The following is a 10,415-nucleotide window of genomic DNA, read 5'->3' on the forward strand; positions in this document are numbered from 1 at the left end:
CTTTGTTCATGTTTGTATTCTATACTGAAGCTGCCCCAGTCAGATCACAGCAGGGGTATTTTTTCAAGTTGCGTGTATAGTTATTCTTAGTAGACTGTGTGTTTAAAATACTCCTTATTATTGTATTCCTCAGGTTCGCTACCTTCCCGTGGATGTATCTCTTATCAGGTGTCTTCAAAGACACAGAGATGGCCTTCATCAGCTACGTGTGCATCAACCTCTTCATCACTGTGAACACCATCATATCTACCTCCGTCCTCTACTTTCTGGGTCAAATATCACACCACAACTCAGAGGTCAGAATAAACTGCCGCATTCAGGTTGCCTTTGTTAGAAACTTGTTCTGTAGACGTTAGATGCACAGTTCAGCTCACTAATAAGAAAATATACCTCACATATCCACGAATCCAACCAGATCCTTTCAGTATCTTCTGTTCTGTCCCACCCGCTGTAGGTAATCCAGGACATCTTCCAGAAGCTGTGCTATGCCTTCTACATCTTCCCTCAGTTCAACTTTGGAAATGGGCTGATGCAGCTGGCCAGAACGAACATAGAGGTTCAGATTCTCAGTGGCTACGGAATTGACGCCTACAAGAACCCATTCTCCACAGAGAGCTTGGGCTGGATGTTCATCTCTTCCTTCATCCAAGGCCTGATCTTCTTCACTCTTCGTCTTCTGCTCAACAAATCTCTCATGCGCAAAATAAGGTGAGGAAAACAGACACTGGAGTAGTAATTTGATGTGATGTTTATGGAATTCAGACTTTTAATGCAGTTAAGATTGTTCTCTATGCACAGAATGTTGTACCATGATCAGTTTCAGATGCTTTGCTTTTGTTAATGTATGGTGCTCCATATCGAAAGGTTTTGCTTTCTGCTAGAGCTGAAAAAGATTTGCTGCCGTCTTGCAGCTCAAAACATGAATGTGGGATGAAATAAAGGCATATGATATGCAAATTGGTAGTTGGTTATGTAACAGAGCCACTTTGAGTATGAAGAACTCAAATGTTATATTTACTTTCAGATATTCTTTCCTCAGCTTTAGGACCAAGCAGTAATTAAAAAATATATGTATATAAACCAAAGTAACAAAGAAAGAAACAAAACCTTTCTTTCTCATTGTAGAGATGCAGTTTTGGGCAGGAAGACCGTGCACCAGGTTCCTCCTAAGGATGAGGATGAGGATGTGGCAGCGGAGCATCTGCGAGTGTCCAGTGGTGCTGCCAGCTCGGACTTACTGCAGGTCAACAATCTCACTAAGGTCTATCAACATCTCAAGAAAAAGGTCCATGCTGTCAAGAGGCTGTCTGTAGGCATCCCTGCTGGAGAGGTGAGTAATAATAGAATGGTTTCAAACTGAAGGCAGCGAGGTGGTTTCATTAATTACTTACTTCTCACGAGGACAGCCAGTCTGTAATTTTCCAAATAAACACACAGTCTCCAGCATAGTATTACTGAGTTTTACACTGTTTCTGGTCACATGTGAAGTGGAATCAGAGACTGAGTTAGACTGGCTAACACTGCCCACTGTTCATGTTCTTAATTCAGCACAGTTTTCAATTGAGATTCATATACTAGCAAGGAAATTTTAGGATTTGGAGGCCACTATGATTGCAATAAAAAGTTTAATGCAGAATGAAAATACAACCCAGCACATTGCGTTTATCCTTAAGTCAGTTAAAATGTTTCATCTTTCAGACTGGACGAAAAGAACCTCATCTGTTATGCCAAAATCAAAAATAGCTAATTCCTCTTCTCAATTATTGCAGCTGGCTGTGGGAACATCATTCATTTGATTATGAGTGTATTTTTGTTTCATGAGTGCGAGAGTAGCTCTAATAACTGCTTATTACTCAAATGGTTTAAGAAATGAATGTTTGCCTTTCAGTGCTTTGGCCTGCTGGGAGTGAATGGGGCAGGAAAAACTACCACCTTCAAGATGTTGACCGGAGATGTTAGCCCCACTGATGGCTCTGCACAGATCAGGGACTGGGACGGGTAAGCTGTACAATGATTCATTTATGCACATAACACAAACACGGCGGATATCTTCACATCTTTTATTTATGTCTTTATTACTTTTCCAGTTCCAGCACTATTATCATTTGCATCGAAATTTGATGTGCAGTGTTATTGGTATATGTATAACAGAATACTGTTTGCACAACTTTTTCGTAAAATATAAATCATATTTGAAAGGCTCTCTGGTTGTGTCATAGTGTCAGACTGAATATGTGACAGCCTGAAAAATATTGGCTCTTATATTCCTGGATGCCTTTTCAAGTAATCGTTTTGTTTTTTGTTTTTTTGTTGTTGTTGTTTTTCAGGCGGTTGGTAGACATCATGGAGTGCAGGAACGAGGGAATTAACATCGGCTACTGTCCCCAGGTTGATGCACTCGATGAGCTGCTTACTGGAGAGGAGCATTTGTACTTCTACGCTCGCATTCGTGGCATCTCAAAGCGGGAGATAGATGGGGTAAGGAAGACTTGCAGATCCTGCTCTGTCTTTTAAAGCTTTGAGTAGTGGCAGCATCATCCACAAAATGACGCCAGATCTGATATGAATTCCAGGGTGCATTCTCACTCCAAGACTAGTAGCTGTTGCTTTTGTGCATATTGAATCAGAGCGTGTGAAGTGTTGAGTGATGTGTGTTGAAAGCTTTACAGTCGGGGGCGAAATGGAAAAGCATTTGTTCTCAGCTCGGCTTGGAGTCCAAACTCTAGAATTAAGTTTATACTGTTTGCATCAGTGCGTACAAATTTGTATTTAAATGATACTTTGATAGGGAGAGGAACTTATTAGATGTGTCACTTTAGCTCCATTCTTCTCATTTATCTTTGTGAGAACTAATCAATCTTGCTTCTGTGGTGATTACTTAGTGTGCCTGTCTGTCAGTGCGGCTGAGTTGAGAGGAATCAGCAGAGTAACAAAAAGAAAATAAGCAGCTTTGAGGAGTTTAGGAAACATTTTAGAAATAAATTAAAGAATATTTGTCTGTCTGTCAACCTGTATGGTCTTTGTTCCTTGCTCTAACTTTTCTCTTGATCTACTTCTTGCTCGGCGGGCACATTGCTGGATCTCATAGAAGTGCTGGTGTACAGCAATCTTTAAGCCATGGCACAGATTCTCAGTTGGATTGAGGTCTGGGCTTTGACTTGTCCATTCCAACACATTTAAATGTTTACCAGTATGCTAAGGGTCATTGTCCTACTGAAAGGTGCACCTTGATCCCTGTCTGAAATCTCTGGAAGACTGACACAGGTTTTCCTCAATAATTCCCCTATTTAGTATAATCTATCCCAGTTTCCTGTTCCTGTTGCTGACTCTGGCATTGCTCACTCTGTGGCCTTTCAGAACAAGTATATATATATCTATCTATATATATATATATATTCACTGAGATCATGTTACACTTAGCTATGCATTCAGGTGAAATGCTAACATATCATTTTATTCCCCAAAAGGAGTGACAGCAAGCACTGCACTAGTCATGGCAAATCTGAGTTGTATGCAAAAAGACTACCAGATGTGTTTTTTACTCTCTACAGGATTTTCTACAGAAGCTCAAAAACATTGATTGTCTCAGTCATTTATCAGCAGAACTGAGGACAAACCTTACCAAGTACGGTCACAGACACATAGACAAAACAGCCGAGAAATGGATCTGTCTGGCGCTAATCACCATCACTGCTGTTGTTACAGCTCTTGCTCTCTGCTCAGGGAAGTGACAACAGTGGTTATAATAGCCACAGCAATGGTGTCAGGCTAATTCACAAAGATGAGGTTATATATAGAATTTCTCTTATGATGTCTTCCACTGACAGTCGCCCAGCTGTGGATAATGAGACAAGTCTTAATGGGGTCATTTTGCATTGACACGGCTTTGTCGGCTTAATGAGCTGTTACATCAAAGGTGATGGAAAATGGCTTTTATGAGAGAACATAAAGAACAACATATTTTGATCTGAAACTTGTAAGAATATGACATGTTGCTGGTACTAGTCTAAAGTATAAAATTGTATAGACAGTGTTCAGGTAAATGAGATCAGTGAATCAACCAGATAAAAAAGAAAAAAAATCAGCCAAAACCAAATGCCCTTAAATAGGAGAAGCAGATGGTCCTAGTAGAATTAGATACCTATTGCATTTGCTTGCTTTATTGATCTGGTTTCCACATTTCCATATTTCATAAATGATGGAAAAAATGGTTGTAGTTCATAATTATCAGTATGAAAGGTAAGCATTTTTCAGCGACTGATGTGGTCATAATTCATTAATGTTCTAATATGCTGTCTGATATTCTAAACCTCAATACTGCTGCAACTAACTATTTGCGATATGTGTGGATGTTTGTATTCATGCCTTAGAACACGACCTCTGTGAAACAATTGGCTGTGAACATTTTATCGCTATGATTCGTGGCTTTGTTCTCACAAATGACAATTTCATGAGTCATGGATGCTTTTATTTGTGCCTTAGAACATAATTGCAGGGAAAAAAGTACCAAAGAAATAAGACATTGTCACACCACCAGACATGTTCAGCAATGACCCTCAAAGATGCTAGTTTTTGGAAAAGATTCTTGCATTCAAAACGCCGCTTAAGCTATTTGAAAGGCTGCGCCTGTAAATTTCAGCTTCTGTCTTGGCTGTTTGTTTGGACTGATGTGCTGTTGCTCGCAATAGTTTCCTAAGGTCACATATTACCCCCTTAAAAGGTTTCTGTTTTTAGCTTTCACAGGATAAACTAACATGCACCAAATGGATTGTGCTGCATCACTTCCTGCAGCCCCAAGGAATGCATAGAGTCTACATAGAAAAAAGTAACCAAGTAAAGCCATCATTGTTGTGCAAACAAAATTAAATATCCATGGCAGCGGGACCGGTGGACAATTCATGTAATTTACTTTGTTGCTGTGCTGGACAGCATAAGGGAAGGCAATTACTGTAAGAACATGAATATCAACTAGCCAATAAGGAGTAGCACCACTCAATGTTCTCTGCTCATTTTCCTGTTGTGAACAGGCACTGAAGTATGTGTAGTGGCATATTGGACCTCTACAGAAAGCATCCATTTGATGGATTTAAATATTTGGAAATTCACTTAATTTAAGGAGACCTGTTTTCTTGGATCTGCTCAAGTTAACAATGGTGATTTTATTCCTGCAAAGCTTGAAGCTAGGAAAGAGCACAGCCTATTGAATTGACAAACTTTTCCTTTACTTTCCTTTTTCATCATACATGGAGAGAAATTATGAGAGCTATTGACTCACAAGATGACTGCAAGACCATTGTACATCTCCTGTATTGAGTACAAGTTTGCAGCAGAGATAGACTGGAGGACTATTTTCTCTCAGATAAAAACATGTGTAACATGTGTAACTGATGTTTGTTATTCTGCTTCTCCGTTATGTAATCCCCTGCCTGTTTCCCTTTCAGGCGGTGAACTACCTGCTGAAGAAACTGGGGCTAAATCAGCACAGAAACATCACAACTGACAGTTACAGTTGCGGCACCCGCAGGAAGCTCTCTACTGCACTGGCTCTCGTTGGACATCCACAAATCTTGCTCCTGGTGAGGAGGACACACCTGTTTCACACTGCTGCAGCTGCCTAATGAATTGCCTGACTGGTCTCCAGAAAACAAATACTAGGCTAACTGTACACTGTTCTTCTTACAATAGTCTTTGAAGTAAAGTAGATATTGATCCCCTTTACTTGAAAGATCTCATGCAGTTAATTAGTCTGCTTTTTAAAGCTTACCCTAGGATGGTCTTCCCTGTAGTCTTACATTTTGTTTCTACCTTATGTCTCTGTTAGATCCTCTTGTGTCTTTAGCTGGCTCCTTCCTTCCTGCGTACCTCAACACTCTCCATCCCTTTCCTCACTGTGTCTTCTTAATTCCCCCTCCTTTTTAATTGCCTTTAACAGAGGCCCTCTCATCTTCACTTTTATATTCCTTTTATGAATAGTGATTACTCTTACTCTGTCACCATCCCTTGCTTACCCTTCTCACACTCCATGTACTGCACTGTGCTTGTTTCATGCTACTTTTGTTAATAATCTCTTTTTTTTTTCCTTTCTCTTTACTGTGATCTCATCATCCTGCAACCGTATAATCTACTCATTCCTTCTCTACTCACAGGATGAGCCCAGCTCTGGCATGGACCCTCGCAGTAAGCGTCACTTTTGGAAGATCATCTCTGAGGAAGTGAGAGGAAAATGTGCCGTGGTCCTTACCTCGCACAGGTGAGGAGTGTGTCACACAGAGATTATTCTCAACAACGACATTTTGATCAAAACATTCCTAAATTCCATTCACCACAGTTTTTTCAGGTAAGATTAAATATACAACATTCATAGTTTGTGCAGAGCTGGTTAGCATTCTGGGACATTATAATTAGGACATTTTCCTTCCCAGTGTCCTGCAGATAAGAACTACAGTAACATTAAATGCACAGGAAGCCTTGCTAATTACTCTAAGCTCAAAGGGTTCTTGTATGACCTTTTTATCTTTCTCTCTTTGTCTCCATATCTCAGCATGGAGGAGTGTGAGGCACTGTGCAGCCGTCTTGCCATCATGGTGAACGGTCATTTCCAATGCCTGGGCTCCCTGCAGCACATTAAGAACAGGTTCGTGACCTCTGCTCATCTTTCAGACCACCCTTTACTTCCTCTTCTACCCACACCACTGCCCCTCAGACATGAAATAACAGTGCTTTGTTTGTAAAATACTCTTTGGGCAGGTTCGGTAGCGGATTCACTGTGAAGATGTACTTGGCCGACGCCTCTTGTGATGCAGAGGCAATCACTCGCTTTATGCAGCGCAGATTCCCCAGTATCTATCTCAAGGTGAGCTTTCTTAGCTATTCTAAGTTGTCAACAGTACTTGGATAAGGAGAAATCACATGTTTGTGATTTTGTATGAATGTTTTTCCTTGTCTAGAGTGCTAAAAAGATTAAATTAGAAAACTCTATGACCAATATACACTTAAAATATATCTAAATAAACAAATATATATTTTGATAATATCAGATGTCAGATATTGTAATCCAATTGGAATATTTTTGGATTTCTTTTTGGATCATTTTAATATCAAGGATTAGATAAGGTGGGAATATTGCCCCTAGCATTAGAAAAAGAGATACAGCCACAGAATTTTAATTCCTATGAATATGTATGTATGAACTTAAAATTCTGAAGCTTCATCCTTTTTTCTTCAATTAATTTTCTTTAAACGTCACATCTTTTTCTATCAGATGTTTTTTGCTTTGAGGAACACTCCATTTTCACTCCATTTTCTGTGAAAATAAAAGGACAAGACAGGAACGTCTGTTTTCTATCACAGTCAACAAAACTGGGAACCTCAGAGAATAAGAACCATAAAGTAAAACATATTCACCATTTAAAAGGGGTCACAACAAACTACTCTTACAAAAACGTGGTGACGTAAACATTTACATATATTGCCTTGATGCTTCTCTTAGTTATCGTTGCTATATTTATAAAAATTTTAAGAGAATCTAATCAAGCAGTGCTTGACAGTGTCACTGTAATTACATTTCCTGGTTCCTCTTTATGTATATACAGTGTTAAATAGAACTTTTCCATAAAGTTGAAAACACAGCAATGAAGTACTGGCTTGTTTAAGCCTAAAAAAAAATGTCGTCAGACTCTTTTTGCTTTTACATTTAGGAGATGTGAAGTATGTAGCAGACGTCAAAAAGGTGTTTGTGGCTCAGTGAACACCAGCTAGTGGATATTATTGCACAGGAAAATGCATAAAGATGTTAGACTTTGGCACACTGCATCTCTGTAAGAAACAATATAAGGGATGAGTTGTGTTCATCGTGAAACTGCAACATTTCATGACATGGATCCAAGTGGCTTTTTCATCAGGTTTCCCCTGCTGCTCGATTTTAAGTTGTGGTAAAATGGTGAAAGTGAGTTGAAACATAAAAGTAATTTGGTGCATTTCTCACACTAATTAACCCCTTTCACTTAACATCTAGTCACTGTGAATTTGATTATCTTGATTAGTGAAGCTTTAAAGAACCTGATAATTGGGTATTGATGGCTGTGCTCTTGACATGTATTCCTAATGACCCATGTGGAAAAGAAAAAAAAAGAAACAAGCTTCTGATTTACTTTATTGAACATTAGTGGCAACTGATTGTATCAGGTTGTGGGGTGATCCAGCTTCATTCAATTATATGTGTTAACTAACATAAAAATAAATTTGATTCCCCAGCAAATCATTTTTGTTAAATTGAACAATCAGGAAATTTTGTTTTTTTGATGAAACTGATGTTTAATGAGTTCTTTGGGTGGGATTCAGTGATCTACACTATTCAAGAGCATTGTCTTCTTTTCAAACTTTTAATCTCTGCATTCTCTCTGAACACGCAGGACCAGCACTCTGCCATGGTGGAATACCATGTACCAATTGCTCCTGGAGGAGTTGCTGACATCTTTGACCAGCTGGAGTCCAGCAAGAATGCTCTGCAGATCAAACACTTCTCTGTGAGCCAGACCACACTGGATGAGGTGAGAAGAAGCAACATAAAACGAGAGAGAGGGAGAACTATCTTGTGGCTTTTGTAGGGGTGGGTAGGTGGTAGCTGGGGACAGAGTGAAGGGACAAGAGATGAGAGCAGGAGCGAGAGGGCAGGAGGGGAAGCGGGGACAGAAGAAAGCTGAGTGGGAGTGAAAGACAGAGCAGAGAAAGTTTAAGAGAGGCAGAGGGAAACTGACAGAGGGTATGCCTGAGGGAAAATAAATGGAATATGAGTTAGGGGAAGAAACCATGAACTGTATTTGCAGCCAGTGCTGATATTCTTCAACCACTTTAAACCCTCTGGGGTCTGGGATTGGAAGACACCACAGCCAGGAGAAAGAGAGGGGGAAACAAAAAGAAAACCGGGTGGGAAGCTGAGCAGCCTATTAGCTCACATCAGGGGAAATTATTACTTTTAACGCTGGCGTGACTCTTACATTATTATTGAATCTCCACAGGTCTTCATTAATTTTGCCATGGGAAAGACTGGTATGGAAAACATATCAATTGATGCTGAAGACGAGTGCGATGGCCAGGACTCTATTAAGGAAGTACATACATAGAGCAAACTGCCATGTCCTCTAGGCTTTTTTTGCTCACTGTGAGATAAAACACTGGTGTCCTCTCATAGTAAATCTGCCCATAAATATGTGTACAAAATATGATTATAACATATTTGTTTCTTAGATCCTGATTATTTCTTATAAATCTCTTGATTGATCAAATGAAGGAAAATTACATTTCTGTGTATATCCCATGACATGAGGAATGAGAAGCAGAAGAGCACCTGCACTTTTTCATACATGCACAGATGAAGTTGAAAATGTAGTCTAGTGTTTATTTACAAGTCATTTGACTCCACATGTAGGTTTACTTTGGATTCAATTTGATGTAATTATTTTTGAAGATTTGATTTTTCTTTCTGTGGCTTGGGTACTGTTCACATCTTGAATTGTTGTGTATTGCTGGTATGCCCTGATTGCATATCATCTTAAACCAATCACTCAGTAAATATATTACATATATATTTTTAAAAACCTGAGATACATTTAATTGTATCTATTTGATTAAACTTGACAAAAGAAAAAAATCCACACTCAAACTCAATATACCCTTTTCCTTTACTCATTAATAGTTACTCTAAGGGCACATCTCTCTATTGGAGTGACTATATTGAATATTTAATGGACTTTCTTGCTCATGTGGTCTTTAATGTATTAAGACTATTTTTATAATTCTAATAAAGATTTTTCAAGTTCTGATGCAGTCCAGTTTAATGTTGTTCAAACTTTTATTCTGTTTCTACTCTGGGGTGCATTTAAGATCTTTGATTTTCTGATTAGACTTTATGTTTGTATATATATATCTTGCTCTTGTACTCAAGAACAGGCCCTGAGGCTTCTAAGACAGTCCAGTACATAGTAGTGGGGTGTAAGATGCAGGCAGGTACAGAATGCGTGGAACGCCATAACCAAATGGTGGAATTAGCGTCCAGAGACGTTGGTGCCGGGTATGGATTGGAAGTCCCAAAGTCAAAATGAAAGACACCTCCAAAGATGGTGGAGAATGACCGTGCTTAGGTCCTGTGGAACGTCTAGAACCAGACTGATAAATAACCAACGGGACATTGTGGTGGTCGACAACCTAGAAGAAAGCCAGAGTACCCAGAGAGAACCCACGCTTACACAGGGAGAACATCCAAACTCCACACAGAAAGGCCCCAGCTAGGAGTTGAACCTGGAACTCTCTTGCTGTGAGGTGATGGTGTTAACCACCACCATGCAGCCCTATGACAAAAAATAAAAATAAATAAATATAACAACATCAAGAAAAATTAATGGCCCAAAGGCTATGGC

General features: G+C 39.3%; 1 protein-coding gene across 2 annotated transcripts in view; it reads left to right on the forward strand.

The window, feature by feature from the left end:
- Positions 1-10,415, forward strand: part of abca12 (ATP-binding cassette, sub-family A (ABC1), member 12) — a 99,648-nt gene that overhangs the window by 48,838 nt on the left and 40,395 nt on the right. The window contains exons 60-70 of one of the 2 annotated variants that reach the window (XR_011917965.1): positions 134-296; positions 455-708; positions 1,126-1,330; positions 1,889-1,998; positions 2,328-2,478; positions 5,442-5,576; positions 6,147-6,250; positions 6,542-6,634; positions 6,748-6,853; positions 8,412-8,549; positions 9,018-9,173. Coding sequence is in view for 1 of the 2 variants with exons in the window: in XM_072397217.1 (XP_072253318.1) it covers positions 134-296; positions 455-708; positions 1,126-1,330; positions 1,889-1,998; positions 2,328-2,478; positions 5,442-5,576; positions 6,147-6,250; positions 6,542-6,634; positions 6,748-6,853; positions 8,412-8,549; positions 9,018-9,122 (1,564 nt within the window). In the remaining variant the exon portion in view is untranslated. Of the gene's footprint in view, positions 1-133; positions 297-454; positions 709-1,125; positions 1,331-1,888; positions 1,999-2,327; positions 2,479-5,441; positions 5,577-6,146; positions 6,251-6,541; positions 6,635-6,747; positions 6,854-8,411; positions 8,550-9,017; positions 9,819-10,415 lie in introns of those variants that run through there. The other variant, XM_072397217.1, reaches the window with a different exon arrangement.

This window comes from Leuresthes tenuis, unplaced genomic scaffold (assembly GCF_036924035.1).
Source record: "Leuresthes tenuis unplaced genomic scaffold, fLeuTen1.0.hap1 SCAF_12, whole genome shotgun sequence".
Classification (NCBI taxonomy): domain Eukaryota; kingdom Metazoa; phylum Chordata; class Actinopteri; order Atheriniformes; family Atherinopsidae; genus Leuresthes; species Leuresthes tenuis.